The 22229-nt window shown below is 38.0% G+C and overlaps 1 protein-coding gene across 1 annotated transcript; it reads right to left on the bottom strand.

Moving 5' to 3' along the window:
* Positions 1–324: 324 nt before the first annotated feature.
* Positions 325–22013, bottom strand: LOC6567068 (hybrid signal transduction histidine kinase A). Its single transcript, XM_032739649.1, is given in 6 exon segments — positions 325–2806; positions 3554–3708; positions 3779–3943; positions 4813–4923; positions 5002–5132; positions 20699–22013. Coding segments are annotated over 6 exon segments (3174 nt in total). The 5' UTR covers positions 20902–22013; the 3' UTR covers positions 325–397.
* Positions 22014–22229: the final 216 nt, after the last annotated feature.

Below are 22229 nucleotides of genomic sequence, written 5' to 3' on the forward strand. Positions count from 1 at the left end.
TTGACATCTGCTTAAAAAGCAGTCGTCGAGGAGCTGAGGCATTAAATTCAAATAGTCACACTTAAATTAATATTACACATTTATCAAAATTATAGCTAATTTTGCTAGCGGCTCAGAAATCATATAATGTACATAATGGTTTCGTTTTTTGTATTGTATTGTTTTGTTTTTCTTTTTTGATTGAGGATTAACCCCCGAATAACAACATAATGAACAGCAAAATGGGGGACTTTTATCTTTTTTGGGATGTACAACAAAATAATCTAAAAAATTCACGAAATGTTTGCACATGATTTTCCAAGAAGTTTTCTGGTTTGGATATTGTTTTGTTTTCTTATTTTTTTGTTTGTTTTTGGACAAAACTCTGTTGTCGACACAGCCAAGCAGAGGTTGTTGCTTAAAGTATGATCTCTGTGGAGCGTCGCTGGAGCGGATCACAGGTGTAGTCTGCATCTCCGCCCACCGGCGCGTACTTGGAGCTGCTGCGCTTCGTCCTCAGTGCGGGCAAAGTGGTTGTGGTTGTGTTCGTGATGCCATTGTGAGAGATGACAGCGGTGCGAGTTCTCGGTTGCTTGGCAACGGTGATGACGCTGGGCGTTAACGTGGCGGTGGAGCTATCATTGCTACCTGATGCAGCTGCTCCTGCTGCTGTTGCTGCACCGGAACATTGCAACTGGGCCCTTGGCGGTGGCGGCAGCGGTGTGCGTGGCTTCACTGGCAACTCCTGCAGCACAGCGGTTTTTCGTATGGTCTGCTGCAGCAGGGCATTAACATCGATGGCTGGCCACGCGACCAGCGAGACACTTCGTCATAAATGTGAGTCCAGCAGCGAGGGGCTGCGCTTAAGACGAATATGCTTGCTCCAGCTGGCACTGTTGCTGTTGCTATTGCTATTGCTATTGGTGGTGTTGTGGCTGCCCTCTTCTTTGCCACCCGTGGCGGAGGCGAGCGAAAAGTATTCGGCAGATTGACTTAGCGAGGAGGCATCCGCATCGGTTATGGCATTCACATCATCATCATCATCATTGTCCGCCAATTCGCTGTGCATCGTGTGCTCCTCGGTGCTGAGCGGTGTCAGGGTGCTGCTATGCAGATCTGCATCCTGTGTTGGAGTGCTCCTTATCGTGTGATCCGCAGCGGTGCGATAGGATTCACGCTGTCCGGTCGTCTCATCGTCATCGTCCTCGTATTCGCCACCGGCATAATTCTCCTCGTCGCTGCAACGGCCACAGCAGCAGCTGTTTGTGCGGCAGGAACAGAAGCTCTTCAAGCTACTACGACGGCTGCCCATTTGTTGTTGTTGCTGCTCGCTGCTCGCACAGCGATGGCAGTCGGCGGCAACGGTCATCTCGTGGGCTAGATCCTCGTCCAGGCTGCTGCAGGAGCTGGTGCGCGCCTGATCACAGCTGCAACTGGAGCAACGCGAGCAACTGCTGCAATAATCCTGCATCGCATCGGGATCGAAACGTTTACGCTTAATCCTCACGCATTGGTTGCGTGGCGGAACAGAGCCGGCAAAGGCTCGTGCTGTGCTGCTGGAGCTGCTGCTTGGCCGTTTGACCATCGATGGTGTCAATTGCTCCTCATCCTCGGGTTGCACGCCCAGACGCACATCATCATCGTCGTCATCGTCATCGTCGTCGTCATCGTCAGCGTCGGCGTCATCGTCAACATCGTCGACATCGGCGTCGTCATCTCGGGACAGCTCATCCGTTTCGATGGTCGTATTGGAGTTGATGGAGGCGCGTCGCCGTCGCTGACGATGCTGCTCGCAGAGCGGAATTAGATTCATGGGCGCACCGCCGCCCTCGCTGGCAACCTTATATGGAAAATTTGAGGTGGCAGTGCTGCTGTTATTCTCCGTTACGGTGGCCGCATCAATCTCAATCGCAATGACATTCGAATGCAGTTGCGGCTGCTGATGCTGATCCTCGCTGGAGTCCAAGGAAGACTTGTTGTGTGTGTGGTTCGCCTTGTTGGCTGGAAGCGGACTGCGCTTGGAATGCAACTGCTGTCGGGATTGCGTCTGCTGATGCTGCTGCTGATGATGATGATGATGATGATGACGGCGTCGCTTGCCGCCGCCGCCGCCGCCACTGTTGCTGCCATAGTGATGATGATGACAGTGATGATGGCAATGATGATGCGTCACCTGGCAATGGCAACCGGATCCGCAGCAGCAACAGCAACGTTCCACTGGCGTCTGTGTGGCATTGTGTCGCTTGCGCCGATGGCAACAGCTGTTACTGTGACTATGATTGAGCTCCTGTGCACCATTGCTAACGCCTCGCGCATTGCTCGACTTGTGCACAATGACCACCTCGAGATCATCGAGAGCAACGGCAACGGCAGCGGTGGCATTGCTGCTCTCATGTTTGCTCTGACTCTTGCCACTGCCGGCCGAGCGGGAAAGTAACAGCTTATTGTTGTTATTGTTATTGTTGTTGTTGTTGTGATGATGGTGATGATGATGATGATACTGAAAGGCTCGATTGTCGTGACACTGGCCAAAGTCGAGTGTTTTGAAGTGCTCGTCATCGGCTCGTGCCGTCAGCAGACGATCGTCGCCGCTGCTGCTGATTGTAATTGGAAGCGATAATTGTCGCTCCTCGGAATGCGAATTGTGCAGTTCGTGTTGTTGTTGTTGTGTTGTTGTTATTATTTGTTGTTCTTGTTGTTGATTAAGTGGAGGCTGTTGTTGCTGCTCTTCGGGGGCAAACTGCTAATCACCGCGTCTCAGATCGCGCGGCTTCGTATTGTGGCGATACAGCCAAACCTGCAACAATATTGCCAGATCCAGGCTGACCTGTGAAACAGAGAAAGTTGTTGATTAGTTAAGTGAGTGATAAGTTAATTCTAATTTTTAATCATTAATGGCTACGTTGCTTGCAGCTTTGTGATAATAGTTATCTTATATTATTCAACATCGATCCAACTATCATTACAATTATAAACTATTAAACTCCACAACTGATTGGATGGATGATGTAAATATATATATATATATATATTGACATGAAGCCATATTTAATCATAAGAAATTATAAGTGATAGATTATTGACTTTGTTTGCATTGTCTAAGTGTTTTCAAACAATTTTTACGTGTACATTATTTGATATTTGAGTTATTTCATTTTCATTTGCCAAATTTGTTAACGAAATGTTTTAAATTTTTTTTATAGCAGCTACAATTATATTTTTGCATGTTTTCTTAAATGAATCGTGGAATAATTATGAGTTCTTTGAACTTTTTTTATCATTTAAAAGTTTCCCATGTAATAAAGTGCAAAGTGCGACAGACTTAAGTTAATTATTATTTTTTTGATATATTTTATTTGTGCTACGAGTATTTGAATGCCCTAGCAGATGGTATTTTATTTTTCTCGCAATGATTATCAAGATTGGACAAGCATATCATATAGCTTTCATAGCTTGTAGTGTTTTTTATAATTAATAGTTAACTTCGACATGTGCAAAACAAAACGTAGCCGTTAATCTTTGTTAATTTGTGTATTTGTCCGTTTGATTTGTATTTGTAGAGGATTTTACGCACCTGCAACGTGCCACAAATCCAGAATTGCGAGGGTGCTTTTCTAGCGACAAAGTAACCAGTCTTGAACATATCACCGAGCGTCCACATGACCACCATGTGTATGCTCATACCATATGTGGATTTGTTTTGAAAGTTGCGCAGAAACTGCGGCGCACCTGCAAAATTTAAATAAATATTATTATTTAATTATTTTAATATTGTGTGCCAGCTGCTAGAATACTGTACCCAACATGGCCTCTGTGAAAACGGCCACAAAGCCCATGGCCTCCATGAACCAGTTGACGGGTAGCATCAGATATGTGACGGCAGCGCCAATGGCCCATACGACGAGCATCATGTCCAAATACGATTGAAAATCTGTCCAGTTCCAAAAGTATTTGAAATCCAGATCTGAAATATGATTAATATATATATATATATATTATAATGTAATAATAAAGAATAATAAATATGAAAATACTTTTCATATAAACAAATACATTTTCAGTTTTCAGTTAAAAAAAAAAAACAAATGCTAATATCAGATTTACCTACACTGTTATATGGGTATAAAAGGACTCTTGGCCAGGTTAGTTAAAAAGTTGATGAATAAGGAAGAGCTTTGGAGTCATGGGTCGTTTGATAATTGTGTCAAGTATTTGTATCGCGAATATATAAATAAAAAAAATCGTTTGCAATATTTGCACTATCGTGATTATATAGAAAGAAAACATTTAGATTTATTTCCACTACTCGAATAGTGTTACTTTGACGCTATATAAGGTAAAAGTATTCCGAAATCAATTGCTATTATTGTTGCCTGCTTTTCAGCGTTGAACAGGGGCAACACACACTTGCAACACATACACACAGCACACACAAACTAAGATAAGCAAGAAGCCCAAGGCGTGCCACTATAATTAGCTCAATGTTATTTCAGTGGCGCTTGTTCATTGATCAATTTATGGGCCACGTTTCCGCCTACTAGCCCAGTTTTTTTTTGTGCTTGCCATTTGCGCGAACGCAGATTGATAAGACAAAAGGCCAAAATACACTGCAAATGGTACATTTAGATAAAGCCTCCAAAGGAGCACCATAAAAATTGAAAATGCGAGTATATATTTTTAGTGTGTGCTGTCTTTTGCTATATAACATGATATGGCCGGAAATTGCCGTCAACTGTCGCTGTCACGAACAGTAAATGAAGAGCACATAAAAAAAGTTTTCAATGAGAACTGCACCTTAAAAATGTGGGTCGAACTGTGCCAGACTAGACTTACCATTTATATAATGTCTGGAACGTGCACGTTTCAGCCCACCTGCATCACTCGTGGAGACGGAGGCGCCTGTATCCGTGTCCGTCAGCACTTTTGGCAAGTGCAGCTCGTCGCCTAAAAAGGAATAATGTGTATTAGGCTTAATCGAATTTATTAGCCGACAGCCGGGAGGCGTAGGAGCACTCCACTCACCGCGAAGCGTATGTTCTCGTGTATTGGCACCCATCCGTTTCACCTTCACGCACAGGTGTATCATTAGGAACATGGTGACATTCATGACCACACTCTGCACCAGCAGTGGAAGCTCAAAGCGGCTGGAGAACCTGCAAATGATTAAATATCACATTAGTTTTTGTTGCCATGCCTGATACACTAAATGGCATTATAATTGGCCACACGAAAATGGTTCAATCAATGGAAGTGAATCGACTGCGAATGGCTTTTGGGACATAACTCACACAATCAATGAATAATTGTCGAGTACTGTTATCAAATTTGGCCCAATGAGGTTAATAAGTGTTCATAAAACAGTCAAACTAGATACAAGTAAGAAATATTTAGTAGAGTGAGCCCGATTGCAAGATAGTTTGATCTAAATATCGATAGTTATCGATAATTTTAAATTTGGTTTAAGCCCAATTTGAAGTCCTAGGCTATATAAACTCGGCTGTTGAATCTGATCAAGAATATATACTTTATGGGGTCGCAGATGCTTCCTTCTGCCCGTTTGCACAAAACGATTAAAAATAGTTTTTAGTTTTTACAGGCAACTTTAACAACGTTTAATAAGCTTAAGCTTGAAATGCCAAATTCGTTAATTCAGCTAGTAAAAGTTGCAAACATATGATTACGCAAGTTTTACACATTTTTAATGGATACTAAACACATACACAGAATTTCTTTTTGTGTTTTTCGCCAACTAAGTGAGTTAAAGGTCAAAAGCACTTGACATTTAATTTTATGCCCAGGTGAGCAGAGGTGAAAACAACTTTTATGCAATTCCCAAACTAATAGAAACCCATTTATCTTGAAATGGGCAGAAAGTGTTTAGTTTTCACGCAACTTGAGCCTTTTTTCAGGCAATACAAAATTAATAAATATGTTTTAATGTTTATTTGATACTTTTCTTTATAATGCATGCACCCTTTAAAAATGACTTAAGAGGATAGCTCAAAATTTTACTAATGTACTCATATCTAAGAATACTTTATTTTTGCCAAAACAAAATTCACAGATCTGCTTTGCATAATCAAAGCTTAATAGCAATTTGCATAAGATAACAACACGTTGTGGTTATTTTTAAATTGTGATTAACTCAGGCATATCAATATGAATTTAGTACACGATTTATTATAGAACCAAGTCAATTGTGGAGAGCGTACTTGGGGATATTAAAATATGATTAATGTTGTAAGTATTTTGTTTTGAGAGCCTTCAAAACGACGCTGCATAGAATAAATTGAGATTCATTCGGGAAATGATGATTTATGAACAGATTTCTGGGCCTACAAAATCGATTATGTGCTTTAAGAGGACCAGAACTGAACATTTATTTTTGTATATGGCAGGGAGACAGCTTTCAGTGTCAAGCGAAGCTGTCACACAGCTGACACAACGGCAAGTGTTGGCCACGTTTGTGGCAAAAGGGCCAACAACAACAACAACACACAACTACAGAGTGAAATAGGCAAACAATGGAACTGGAACGTGTTGAACATTTGGCAAGGCAACCAAAAAAAAAAAAAAAGGAAAAAATGGTGAGATATGAAAAGGAAACGAAGTTGGAAGGCAATACCCAAACGCATTTGTTAGGGATTTGTTTGTGTGTCATAGTCGATAGGCTGTGCTATTAAAAGCTCTTAATGAATGGTTTTTTGTCGGGTGATTTGTGATAAGTCTCTGCGCACCCAGTAGTCACAGAGTTAGTTCATAACATATAATATTCATACTGTGGATACGAACCTAAATAAATGTCAGCTGGAGGCAGGCAGGCAGGCAGGCAAATGAAGCGAACCCCAAAAGTAGACAGCGCTTTTGATTATCACGATAACAAGTTTGTCAGCCAGTTTGGTGCGATTTGCTTGTGTGCTGAATGAAATTTAATTACAAGCTCTGGCATTTAATGCCGTTCTATGTTTGGGAGCCAAGCCTACATACACAAATTGGCAACACAGTCTTGTTGCCAAATGACATGCACAAATGGGCAAATACTCGTAAATAGCTTGGTGCGAGATTGCGAATGTCAAATGGGGCGATAACTGCCGTCAGAAATAAACAACTACCTATTTGGTTAATCGGTAGAAAAGTTCGAAATTGAAATAATTTTTGGGTACAATTATCAAACGGAAAATACTCTTTGGGCTTATTGCTAGCACATATGTATATGACACGAATTTAGGTGCCGTTTCCGATTCTGGTACGTAAACTAAACCAATTTCGGTATTTCTGCATTGCAGTAGTAGAAAACTTACAGCTTGCTTTAAGTGCAGCAGTTCAGCACTTAGTGGTTTGCTGGTACATAGAACGACCATTGTATTATTCCACTGAGCCAAATTCGCATTGAAGCAATCCTTTTGATCAGTTCTAATCAAATGCTGCTCTTTGTTGTTGGTGGCGCGACCCGTATAACAATAAAGTGCAATTTGCCATGCTGTTGACATTTGCACTTTCCAACTTGCAACTGCACAAGTGCCCCAAAACACCACTGCCCTCACTCGGTACTTTTTCTTATCACTTGAGTGCAGTTACGGGCTTTAAAACGTTAAATTGTAAAACACAGTTGTTACTATCAAAGCAGCGTAAAGTGTTGTAAAAGGTGGAACTAGGGGCATCAGCAGGAAGCAGAAGTGAAAGACAAACGGGAGAAATTATCGTAGTAGGAAAATTCGTCTTTTTATTAAACTATCCGATTTCCTTTTGAGGGTATACAAGTTGTTGCCATAGTTTTTCCACTTTGTTAAGCTTAACTTTTAAATTGCAAAATAAGAAGAGTCAACAGCAGAGAAAGTTATACACACCAATACACTCAGCCACACACACACACACACAATCCATTTTGCACACTTGTGCGTGTAAAATATGTATGTATGTAGTAGTTTGTAAAAGTCGTAAAAAATCGATAAAATTCGAAACGCTTCGGCGGCTTCATATTTTGCTGCAAACGGATTGTTCTCGCTTGCCCCAATATAATGTAAATAATTTCAGTTATGCATGCCGCCTCGTCGGACAACCGCCATTTGACGACTCACTCTTGCCTCATGCCACATCACACACACATGCATTCACACAGCATTTCGCAGGCGCTTTTTCATGGCCAATTTGTGCAAATAGCCGCAACGATTTGACTGAAAGACTTGCGCTTGGCAAAACGAGCAAAGTTTCATGGGGGGGACAAAAACATTTATCCAAAAAATAAGAATAGCTTTAAGGCTGGCATGTTTGACTAGCAGATATCCTGTCTGTGGACAGGTAAAATACACACAAATAAAATACATTTGATTTAAATCTTCTTTGCATTTAGTACAAATCAACTTTAATTTCAAATTAAAAATCATTGAAGGGAAAATCACGTTTATATAGTACTATACTGTACTACATTTCACAAAGTTCATTACACTCCCATTTATACAGCTTACAGGGTATGGAAAGCATACAAATGCCGCTTAATGCTGATGAAGTTTTCATTGATAAATTTAAGCAATTTCTTCTCGATTTTTTTTTGTGTCTGCCTTCACTTGCCTTGGTAAATGAAGTCACATTCGGTTAGGGCAATTTGTGTGTTTGCTTATTTGTTAGGTTTGTGTGTCCTTCACACCCCCCTCCCTGCTCAAGGGATGTATGTGCTAGGATGTCCGCTTGCAGACATATGTATGTGTGTGTGTATATAATTAAAACTGTGCCGCCTTTAATGCACTGTTTGCTCAAGTGTGTGCGCCGTTTTGTTTGCTCATAAGCGCAAACACACACACACACGCACACACACACACACACACACACACACACACACACGCACACACATAGAGTGAAATTTAATTTGCCTGGAAGTAGGCTACACTTGGCAAGTTGGGCAGCAGTGGCTGAAGCACTCAAACCAATTGAGTACATGTCATCATCGCCGTGTGAAGAGGCCTCCTAACGAACTGAATGTTCAGGCATTCTCCGAGCGCCACTTAAGCCTGAATCTGAGCATGAAGACAACGAGCTACATACATATATACATTTAAAAAAAAAGAAGACACAAGTATGAATAGTGTATGTTTGTTCCATTGAATGCGCCCATTTAGTGGCTATATTATATATATATATATATATATATTGTGTGCATATGTGTGTGCGGCCGCCAAGATTTGTGTAAATAAGGCGTTGCTGATGAACCAGCCAGTCAACCAGTCAGTCCACAAGCCGTAGTAATTATCCTTGAAAAGCGAAAGGCTCAACGCGACTCGGCACCGTTTCCCTTTGACGAGGCGTTGAATGAGAAACTGGGTCGTTCAGTGGGTGTATTGCTTGTTTTAAGCTGCTAAGCTATTTGGATGACCTTGCTGGGATTTGGGTACAAGTCGATGAGGTCGAGAGTGATGGACTCGAAATAAAACTAATGGCAAAAACACCTGCTGACCGAAGGGTACACATTGGATTAGGTGCAGATCTCATGAAAGTTGCTTCCATCTTTTATAAATAATATATATTTCTGTATATCGACTATCGGATATAAATTAGACTCAGTTTTGTACTTTGTTGCAGGTCTTTGTTTTCAGTAAGAATAATGAGAATCAAGAATGATTAACTACTTTCCACATTTTTTAAATACTGATTGACTGATTGGTGATTTTTTGCTTATAATTTAATGAGCCAAACAAGATATTGTGCTTTAATCCCTATATTTATCAGGTTGTCGCAGGACATTTCTTGGTCGACTTATCTTATGGAGAAGAGCATTCTTACTTGTTTCAAATTGATGTACGTTATTTTCTCGCATCTTCTGTCAATAGTCATGACAAAATGAAATGTTCTCAAGTTCATTGAGTTCACGAAGTTTAGATTAGCAAAATAAATTGATGACAAAACGAAACGCATAACAGCAATACTGATTATATTAAGTTGCTTTATTTGCTCAATGAAAATGAATACATGTGCACATTTGACATGTTTGGAGGTTCTCACTCTCACATGCCGCTAAGCTGCCCATCAACACAACTCACATTATATTCGCCGGCACAGCTGGATGGGAAAGCTATTCCAAATTACGGCGGAGCAGCAGCAGCAGCTACGGCAACGGCAACACCCACAAGTGATAACAGAAGAGCCGGCAAGCAGATGGCAAACAAAAGGGCGGAATAACAAGACCACAAAAGAAAAATGCGCAAAATAAAAGGCAGTCGCAAATGTTGCCGCTTGGATGCTGTTAGGGGTGGGGAAAAAAAAGAAGAGCACTCCGGGATTTGCATATAGGCGTAAATATTGTTGGCAAGTCGATGTCAGATATGGAATAAAACAATGGAAGCATACATACATATTTATAAAACTACGCCGCCCCCCACGGCAACAATAAAATACACTCGATAAGGCAACCAACCAACTGGGTGAGCTCCAGCAAACTGTGCAAAAGTTTAACAGATCCTAGATTTGTGGCAAGATTTAAGTAAAACTTTGAGTAACTTGGAATTTAAGTATGTACGGGATATCTTTTTAAGGAAACCATTAGAATATTGTTGTAAAAAAAACAAGTCGAAACTACAACTTGCGTTTGAAGTTAATAGCCTAATAATAATAATAATAATTAGTTTCTAAAACTAATCATATAATAAAGAATGAAAAGGACTAAATTCTTTAATAAAAATTAGTTCTTGTATTCATCTACGTCTATATATTTCTGCGATTAAAAGCAAGTAGTTTATTATATGTAGAAAAATAGTAAGGCAGATATATATCAAATTACGATGCTCTATCGACTAACAGATATCCTGGTCAAACAAAATTAAATAAGCAAGATCTGCCTGTGATATACGAGAACTCATATCTAGCTCTTTTAGACTCTGAGATGGGCCTATTCATATAGCAGGACGACCGAACGGATACGACCAAACCGACTGTTGATGCTGATCAAGAATTCCGCATGGGCTCAGATAAGCTTCCTTCTGTCTGTTGTTCTGGCAATGTTTTGTAAGACTGATTATGATTTACAAAAAATGTGTATTAGATTGAAACAAATAATCGAATTCATAGAATATTCATATTTCATGTTTGCCACAGATAAGCAATGTGTTGTACTATTTTTAATGAATCCTATTTCAATTTGACTTGGTGCTAGGCAAATCGCTTGCGTCAATCGGCAGCGTTATTGGACATTTGAAGGGTGAAGGGGAGGAGGGGAGACTTGAGTGCGAAGGGGTTCAATGTTCTAATGCGGTATCAGCATTTGCTTCTGCTGTTTGTACTGTCATCAGACCGAAACTGTAAACATTGAAAAAGAATTCAAATCGAAAAATAGCGATTTGAAGGAGGGTCGAATCGATCTGTTGTTTTTGCTACGGTTGTTGTAACTGTACTAGTTGTTGTTAATGTTATTGTTGTTGTTAGTGTTATTGTTGCTCTTGTTGAGACATTTCGATTAGTTTCATGGGTCGTTTGGTCGGTGCTTTTGGCAACGCAAGCAAATTAAATGCCACGCATACAAATCAGTTGAGAGCTTAAAGTCTTTGCAAAGCAAGTAAGAGTGCTGTAGTCGAGTGAGCTCGACTACGATTTACCCTGAAACCAGCTGTTAAATATATTCTAAAACTATCGGCAAATTTATACAAGTTATATAATAAGTTTTACACACAAATGTGAGCAGGGCTGCAAGTGCACTCATTTCTTATAGAAAGCTCAGGCACTGATGAGTAAAACAGACCGGTCTGATCCCAGCTGACTGGCGTAGAATACGCCAGAATATATACGTATATATAGAATACACACAAAGACATATTGACGTATTGATTATCATGTCATCTCTTTCTGGCATATTGATGCATACAGAAAATTCTTGAGGCTGTTGATAGAAATGGGATCCATATGAGAATATTTTTCGACAATAACTTGGGTCTTTCTTATCCGATCTTGACGAAATTTGGGCAGTTGATTAATTATATGCATATGCATATCATATATTCATAAGAATATATTTAAAATTGTAGCATTTATTGCTATCGGAAATTTAAATATATCGATAATCGAAAAACGGAGGCAGTTATCGATAAAATAAAGCAAACTTGATCTGCGCCTGGTATACGAGAACCTATATTCCATTTGAAGTCTCTAGCTCTTATAGTCTCTGAGATCTGAGTGTTCATACAGACAGACGGACGGACAGACGGACATGACTATATCGACTCGGCTGTTGACCCTGATCAAGAATATATATACTTTATGGGGTCGGAGATGCTTCCTTCTGCCTGTTACATACATTTGCACACAACCTTTATACCCTTTTTACCCATTTTGAATGGGTTCAGGGTACAAAAATGACCACAACAGAAGGTACAGGAAGACCTTTAAGCATTAAGCCATTTTAAATCACCCAAGGGACTTGCAAGAGCGAAAGCCAAGCATTAAAATTCAATTAGAAAAGCGGAACAAAATTGCTGAGCTTTTCCACTGCAGATTTAATACACACACCACTTGTGTTCTCTAGTCAAGGCATAGCAGCCAAGCACGAGACATGACGTGTCTCGATTTGGAGACACGCGCCCTTATGTGACTTTCACTTTTACTTTTCTTAATTACGCAAAAGTCTTCAGAGCTAGAGCTAGAGCGGGCTATGGAGCAGGAGCAGATAAGTGCGAACTGTGATAGCCTCCAAGTTAACATTTGGGTTAGGCCAACTGACCGCACCCAGGCGGCTATCAAGATAGGAATCACCGCCTTAAAAGCTGCTCGGCTGAGTAATGGCATTGAATGTGCTTTACATGGAAAATTCTAAGCCGATTCTGAGCGTTTCAGATAACGTGAAGCGAATCATCTTGAAAGCTGATAAGTGCCTAGCAAGTTGTTGAAATTATATAAAGGTTACACAAATTAAAAATAATTAGAAATAATGGCTAACCCAGGCAAAAAGATTGCACATTCTCAAAATAAATTTATTCGATTGTACCTGTGAAAAGTATATGATTTATTAGTCTGATGTTAACCATCTGCCGAGTTCTATTAGGATAGCTCGGACTTCTTTTGGGAGTTTTAAGATATTGCAGTCTGATTTCAATGATTTTTGCTCATAAAATAATTCGCCTATAAAATATGTCTGTTTTGAATCTCTTTTTAAACAAAAAAAAATTGATCACACAAGAACTCATTTTTCGATCGATCATTTCCATAAAAACTATATAATATAGTCGTCAGTTCGACGTTAATCACTTTGTTGCCTATATCTTGGGTGGATTATAACACTATGCGTTTTAAGTTTGCTTAAGATAAATTGATAAACAAAAAAGTTGTTCAGATTTCATCTTTCCATCGATTCTTCCTATTATATATCATATAGAGCTATATGATAACGGCCTAGTTTGTAGCAAAAATATGAGAAGTTTCATTCAGATAACTTCAAGACTAAGTGACAAGTTTGTTATGTCGACTCAGATAGTGTTGCATATCAAGAATATATGTAACTTAATGGGGTCAAAGACGTCTTCTTCAAGGCGTAACAAAGTTCATTAATTATAATACGCTCCACAAGGAGAAAATGAGTAATATTTTGAAAAGAATACACTATAAATTGTGTAGAAAAGCAGCTAGATCTTTTTAAGTCGAAGACAGCTACTGTAATTAGTATTATTTCACATCGCATACCGCACAGCCACAAGCTAAATCCAATCAAACCAAAGTGAGACAAGTGAAAATTGTAAAAAAAATATACGCATATATAGTAAAGTTTTTATACACACATGTAGGTATGTATATATAAATACATACGAAGAGATCAACAAGCTAAAAGTAGAACCCAATATCATCATTATTAACAGCAGAAGCAACCGGTTTGAAATGTGCTAAGCGCTAATTTGCATGCAAAAGGTAACATCATAAAAAAAAAACACACACAAAAAAAAACCATCAACATTTATAGCTAAGCAAGAATTTGGCAACATTTGTTGGTCAGACGAACATGGATCGACCCAAAAATTAATTGGAACCTACCAACACACGACAAAACACTCAAGCACCAATTCAAATACACAGCACACCCCCCGAACCAGCCCACTGACCTTGGCACAGGTATTTTTAAAGTCTTTGTTTATTGTGGAGCATATTAAAAATAAATTACTAAATGAGTAAATGGGTCAAATATTAAACCAATAATGTCAAGTTTGTTTTATATGCAATACCTGCTTATTGATTTATTATTATTATTTTCTTTTATGGAATAGATAAGATATGTGGCATTGTTCAGCCAATACAATTTTTTTTGGGTGATAAGGAAGTTGCCGTCTAATGCCAAGTGTCAGCATATTGAAACACTTTAAGTACAGGTGTCTTTATTTTTTAGTGCAAAAGTAGTCAGAACTGGGAAGTACAAATAACAGTTATCTTGATCTTAATCAAAATTGAAACGAGGCGTGCAGCTAATTGTTAAACGTAGTTAAACTGAATTTGGCTTTAAATATAAACATTTTCTAAACATGAAACTTTGTTTCCGAACAATTAGTAATAATTGTAGACGGTCCCGGGACAACTTTCAGAGTTCCAATGCCTAAATTCTGTAGATGATATGAGTGAAAGCATTTCTCGTAAGGATTAAGCTGTTGGAGAATGCTGCAAGAGAATGGGTCCCAAAAAGTGGATGATTTGTTGCCAAATCGATAGTTTTAGGTAAAAATAAATCAGGCGACTTTAAAATTGTATTAATGTTACATTTGCACGACTTTTTTTTTAATTATCAAAAAATTATTTCTTGTGGGAATTTTTTAATATAAAAATATTTAATCTAGCAAACTAATGTGAGTTAGTTTTGTAAACTTATAATTTTAATTTAATAAGAATGTAAGCATATGCATTTCGTTAGATTTCACATAGTGTTTCCAAAAATGTTGAGTCATATTACTGAGGTAATTTTTTTTGTAGTTACACAACAAGTTGTGCAATTATATATATTCCAAGCATGCATCTGTCCAGCTATAAATAATAATAGGTTTGTCAGAACGTTCTACACTTAAAAATAGCTAGATTATTTTGTTACGTGAGATAATTTCTCTCTAATAATTTAATTTAATTTATTATCAATGTGTTCTGGTGTACAAAAATAGGCTCTTTATTAATGTCACCCAACATTTACATTAATTGACAATTATTGAATCCACTTTTCTCATGGGCAAAGGCCCCCTTCATAGCAGTATACCATTTAATACCCCGTATTATTTAACTTAGTGCTTCTTCAGTTTTTTTGTTGTTAGTTTCTACGTAAATAATATAATTGTTCTAAGAGGCTTTGCTTATCTGCAATGAACAATCTATTATAGAGAATGCACGCTGTGGGCGATAAGAAAGCCATTTAGCTTAAGTGAACTCAGATGTTTGCTGTTGTTGCTCTATATCTTCAAAATGAATGAGGAGGTATCAGTAACTACATAGACAGATCTTAGAGGCCTTCCGGGAGGGAGCTTATCTATTGAGGAAGCACTGAGCGGCGGTCTTTATAAGTTGCTCATTGCCGAGAATAAACATTCAAGATATATTATATATTGATTTGCAGGAATATTGATAACACAACACAAGCAACGGGCTAATAAAGATTAAAGTTCTTGATTAAATGTAATTTCCTTTGTTCATATATACAATGAATTACAATTCCATCTCATCTCATATTAAGTTTATTCGTTATTTTTGTGTGAGGTGATAATTTATAATATATTTTTATCTGGCTGCCCTTTTTCGCTAACAATTTTCTTCTCATTACTTTCTCTCATCATTTCAATTCCATTCTAATTAGCAATTATATCTGCAATGCCCACACTCAACGCTGCCACATTTGAGCCTCTAGCGGATAAAACTTGAATGCCGCATTTGCCACACGAGCGTTCATTGAACCCCCTCTACCCGGAATATACCCCTTACTCATCAAAATGGCTGTAATATGAAATTGTTGGCAAATTGTATGCCCTCTTTTGGCCTTTCGCAACTAAAGCGGCTTTTAACTTTGCACATTTGCCAACAGCCGACTGCACTCAAAATTTAAGTGGGTGCTGGTGTACTTAAAAATTATATTTATAACACACACACACACAGGTACATATATATATATATATATGTATAAATATATATATACAATGTATAATACACACAAACATAGCTAAATATAACAAGTATGCGTGCTCTAGTCGCGTGTGACTGCCTAAGAGATGCCAGTGTGAAAACTTATAAACTTATGTTTAAGAAATTGTTGCACATGACTTATTCAATCTCGTAAACCACAATATCCACAACATTACCATACCCACTTCTATTCATTTAATATGCACAGGGTATACCGATTACATACCACATGTAGTCGTCAAGCACTTTAGTACAATTTTCGTTCTCATTACTTGATCATATATGTATTTTGTTCAATTTGTGCAAATATTTAATGTGCAAATACGAGAGCAACAAATAAATAGATTGAGTGCGCTACTAATGAAACTATTTAGGAACACTTCCCACTACTTTACTTCACACATCTATGTATTTGTATATCGAAAATGGGTCTTATTATTCAAATTGAATGCACTTCAATCAAATTGATTGTGGTCTACTTACTTAGTCACGAATCGTCGGCCCAAACCGCAAATTGAGTCATAGTAAAAAAAAGTTCCATGTTTCTTTTTTTTTTTTGCTTTTGGCTCTCGTATTTGGTCGGGATCCCTTTCTTGGAAATTTAACGCCTCTTTGTTGGGAGTGAGCAAATATTTAAATATGCTAATGTGCCTATTCAACACTATTGAAAAGCTGATCCAATAACCAAAGCATAAGTTAGGCAGTCTCCAAAGGCAGAGTAGTATATTAATATGCGGTGATAATAAGTCATCGATAGTATTAATATTTTGTTAAAGCAATGTTAAAGGTAACTTATGAAGATACCAACTATTTAGCTTGGTAGAGAAAGCTCGACTAGAAGATATACTGAGCCCAGCTTTTATGCAAAACCAATTCTGTGTTTCTTATCCGATCCTAAAGAAGATTCTACAGTTCATCGATGAGATATCATGGTGCATTATATATCAATTTGAATGCAGTATCTTTACAATTGTGTCTTTTATTGCTATCGGAAATCGGCATGTTTATAGGCAAACAGAGGGACGTGCCTAGATTGACTTGGCTGTTGAAGCTGATCAAGAAAATATAAGCTTTATGGTGTCTCTTTGTCTTTTAAATACTTTTACACAATCTCATTATTCCCCTTTTGCCCATTGTTAATGGGTTCAGGGTATACAAATATTATCGAGACCATATTTAGTAGAAATTATATATGTAAATGTTTGACATTAAATATTTTAAACAATGACTTAATTTTATTTGCACACATATTTCTACTCTCCGTTCAGCTTTGCTTTTTGCTGTTGTTGTTGTTGTTGCTGTCGCTTATTGCGATGAATATGATTAGTATGAGTGAATCGATGAGCTCATTCAACCTATCGAACATTTCAGCTGTGTAGGTGTGAATATAATATAAAAAAGCCAAACAATGCTTAATATGCGAACAATAACAAATGAAAGTGAGGAGCAGGCGAACGTGCCCGGAAACGGTTCTTCACTTTCCGCAATCGTTACAATAATTGCCATTTACAAAGTCGCATTTGTAATTACTTTTTTTTTTTTTAATTTTTCACGCTTTCGAATATGAATTTGCATTCTGAGCAACAGCAGCCAACGTATTCGAGACGATTTGTTATAAAAACTGCATAAACTGCAACACTTTTCATTTTTTTTACGAGTTCGCATTTTATGTGCTCCATAAAATGACCCCATCGTTCCGGGCTGAGGTTCGCCAATGCACTTGGCCGGATATGTGTGGAGTGTTCCGGGGAATGGGGGACTGGGGGACTTTGTCAGTGCGACAGCGATTAGACAGTGTAATGATAATTAACTTGTCAGCCTGTTATTCAATTGGCACTGGGCTAATTTGTTCTCAAAAGCACATTAAGATGCAACAATACAATATAATTGCCACTTATTTGGTAAGCAAAAATAGCTAAAATAATTTGTTGACTATGAATAATAACTAATTCATGATAATAACAGAACTTAACAGTTATTATTGATTGTTTTATATTTATCCTGTATCAAATATTATTAAGTTATTAAAACAGTGAATTTCGATTTCGAATAATTGTTCGTTTTCGTTTGACGCCTCAAGGCCGACTTGAATGAGTTGCTTAGAAATCCATACAAATATGAAGAACAACTTTTTGAACTCATGGAATATTTTGGTATTGGAAAAAACATGGGAGGCTCTTTATTTCGTAATATCGATAATTTTCGATAGCAATAAAGGATGCAATTGTACAAATATAGCCTTTGAATATAACAATTTATCGATCAACTGCATAAATTTCATTAAGATCGGATAGTGAACGCAGATTTTGCTAATCATATTTTCAAATTGAGCAAACTAATAAAAACAAGCTTATTATGCATGTTTGCTGTTTGCAGGGTATCTGCTAGTCATGTTATATTGATGAATATAATTTAAACTCTCGATAATTATAAAAAACTCAAGCTTAATTTTGCAATACATTTTTTTTTTGTGATAATAACAGTTGGGAACCATAAACAAATAGTTAATAAAAATATTAATCAAATAGTTTCGGCCAAGCCAAATATAAATCATAAGCGTGTTATTTGTGCAAATGTTGTTTAATCATCGCGCACCCACAGTAAACACATGTATTTATGTATATATATATATATATATACAATATAGATATGCGACCAACGGAATCGCGTGTTCCACGTCGCCACCCGCAGATTGCAGAGTCACGCTATAAATACTCAAACCTGGGTAGGAGGTACTTTTGCACCCAGATTAACTGTCGCAAGGCATTCAGAATAAAAAATGTTTTCTATATTTAAAAAAGAAATAAAACAGCTGATTCACTTGGTATGCGAAAGGCCGACAAATAGTTTCTAGACAAGTTTCTAGCAATTCAATTATTGATTGTTGTTGTTGCGGCTGACTAACGAACGTGTCAGACAAATTGACGACTGCCACCAGTTGCGTCTGCCTTCGATTTTATACCCTGCTGCCTGAGGGTATTCCAATGGAACTGTAAGGCACTCTTCAAGAGACTTGCACAGTTTTTCAATTAAATTGATTGAATTTGAAATGTGAACAGTTGAATTTCCCTCCATAAGAGTAACTAAACTTCGGCATGCTTTAAAAAGCTATTTTTTCTTTTGTATTTGTTATTTGTTACAATTTATTTATAACTAACTTATGAGGGTTTCGCCCTCGGAAATGGCATTAAAAATGCATAACTTAAAAAAAAAACAAAAACTATAGCCACATAGCAGCAGGTGGAAGTGGTTGACCCTGGCGGCAGAGACGGTGACCGTTGCCTGTCCCAGACAGTTGATGGCCTCCAGCTGAATCAGCTGCTTGAAACAACAATTCCCAACCCGTTCTGTAATGTTTTTGGCAAGCAGCAATCATTGCACAAATATTCATTTTCAGAACTGTTTGATCTCATTTTGGTGGTCAAGCGAGGTGAAAAATTCAAAGAGATTTGTTTATTTGATGGTATAAGCAAATAGTAAGTATATCCTATAATCTTTAAATAGACTTGAGTTTCTTTTCTTCAGGGATATTTGAACAATATGTGTTTTATGGGTGAGTACAAAATACATCGTTTAAGTGTGTATTTGGTAATGTTCAAAGGCAGAGAATTACTAATAGCAATAAAGTTACTTGAATAATAAACTAAATTCATGATTGAATATAAAATTAAAATGAAAATAAAATGAATGTGCAAAGGGCAAACAAAATATACAATTTTGAATACTTTGCTATTATTTTATAGTATTATTTTTATTATTTTAACACAGCGTTTTCTCTCTGTGTACATATGATTTGCCCAGTGGCAGTTACAGCTGGTTCGGTCTGAAAGGAACCCTGACATTGATAGTCATTTGCACAGTTATTCAAATTGAATTAAAATTTGTTGGTTTGAATTTGATTCATTTGCGTTTACGTCTGAATCGACTCAAAAGCCAATTGAATGTGTCATCGTTATTATTGCAAGAGTGGGGAAAAAATAAATGCATGCAGTACACAAAAAAAGCAAACCGAATTTGAAGTGGCTTTCAGATATACTCATATATGCACATGTGATTGTTGTTCTCAGATGTTATCTTGAGTACCGGGTCAATATTTACAGCACATCGAATAAAACAGCGATCGCACTGCGCCCAGTTGACGTCAAGTTCCATTTCACCCTATTGAATCATAAACCCCGAAAAAAAAAGCGAATAATGCTGATGCCCCAAGAAATCGAATTAATTCCATCGGACCATAAAGATGTTCTAAATATGTACAGATATGGAGAGTAGTTAAAAAAAAACCCGCAGTCAGGCCTTGGCTAATGTAATAAATGGTCGCGCAGTAATCTACAAATCGACTGAAAACAATGACATGGCTAGACACAAATGCCATATGCCATGAGATCATACGAGCACTTCTACAAACATGAGCTGATAAGCTCGATAAGCCGCTGATAAGCGATCGTCTAACTTTTAAGTTAAGCACCGGGTGAATTCAGATAACAATGTGGACACATAACGTGCTGCACGGTTCTCTTTCGCCTAGCAATCTTGCGAATCTCTCACAGAATTCATCTAGTAGGCAGCTGGAAAATGCAGAACAAGTCACTAAAAATTATTAACTTACCAGAAGAGTATTCTCAGCGAATTGGCGACCAGAAGGGCCAAACAGACATACAAAGAGAAGCCGTCGGCGTCCTGCGTCTTCTTGATCTCGATATATTGGGGGACATAGGGTATAACGCCGCCGATGACCATTGCCGAGGCGGCCGCCCAGCCGACAACGTGACCGACAGTCAAACCCAACTCATCGCTAATGATCCAATCCATTTTGTTTTTTTTGTTTTATTGTTATTGAATTATATGTTATTGAGAGACTTAGGTGAACTTTTACTTAATATGACGGATATGTTTGCTTAAGTTCGTTGCTGTTGCAGTTGCTGTTGTTGTTGTTGTAGCTGTGCAAAGGGGTTGACTAGTTAGGAGGCCGGCGGCTGGAAGTTAGTTGTTTCGTTACTTTTTTGTTGTTTTCTTTTGCATTATTATGCAGTGACGACAGCGATGGCAGCGACGTCAAAATCAGCGTAGGCGTTCTTTAATTTTGTGCCAAGCAGAGCAGAGCAGAGAGGGAGAGTGAGAGAGAGAGAGAGAGCGCGCGCGAGTGGGAGAGAGACTGCCAAGATATGCAGTCAGCTGCTCAGATGCTGAGTGTGAGTAAATGCCCAAAGAGGAAGTCAGCGTAGTAGTTGTTGTTAGTGTTGATTACCGCTGTTATTGTTGTTGTTGTGGCCAGTGCTGCTACTTTTGTTGTTTTTGTTGCGTTTGTGTTTTCGATTCGCTTTGTTTTCTCTTTTTTGTTTGCTGTTTTTCTTCTTCACTTTTCTGCTACACTGCTACACACACACACACATAAATACAAATGAAACACACACAGCTGCTGCTTCAAAATTTGCCTTTTGTTATTGTCGCGCCGTTTTATTTGTATTGAATTTTCCAAATTATTTTTGCCACGCCGAACGCGAACGCGCGCCTTTTACAATATATCTGTGGTCAGTAATTTTCCTGCAATATCCTAAACTACAACAACTACACATGGACAACGAGAAGAAAACGAGGCAGAGGCAGCAGCAGAACTCTGTTTCCATTTCCCACGATTTGTTTGACTTTTAATTTTGTATGCGTCTTGACTTTTCTCGGTTTTCATTAGTTTCTATGATTTTACATTTCCATTGCGCGTTAAACAAAACCTAATTGACTGTTGTTGTTGTTCTGGTTGTCCTGCTTAGCTGCTTCCTCATTGTTTTCGCTTTGTCGTACTCTGATTCTTGTGCATTTTTTTCTCTGTGCAAAATGCACTTATCTTCCGTGATTTGTCCAATATTTATTTTAATTTTCGCTTAATTCCACCCGCGACGCACGTCTCGCTCGCTCGACGACAAAGCAACAACAACGGCAATTAACATAAAATGGTTAGAGCAAGTGTTATGCTCGAAATGGCACTGTAAAAGTAGCAGACTGTTAAGGAAGTGTGACCAGCTAATTTTTTCTTAACTGCTAGTATCTTGACAGTGATAAAATCACGTCTATTTGATTTTTTTTTATAATTATAAAATTAAAATTACATATTGTGTAAATGAATTTTAAAATATTATTTCCTT

This window comes from Drosophila grimshawi, unplaced genomic scaffold, assembly GCF_018153295.1.
Source record: "Drosophila grimshawi isolate 15287-2541.00 unplaced genomic scaffold, ASM1815329v1 contig_1377, whole genome shotgun sequence".
NCBI lineage: Eukaryota > Metazoa > Arthropoda > Insecta > Diptera > Drosophilidae > Drosophila > Drosophila grimshawi.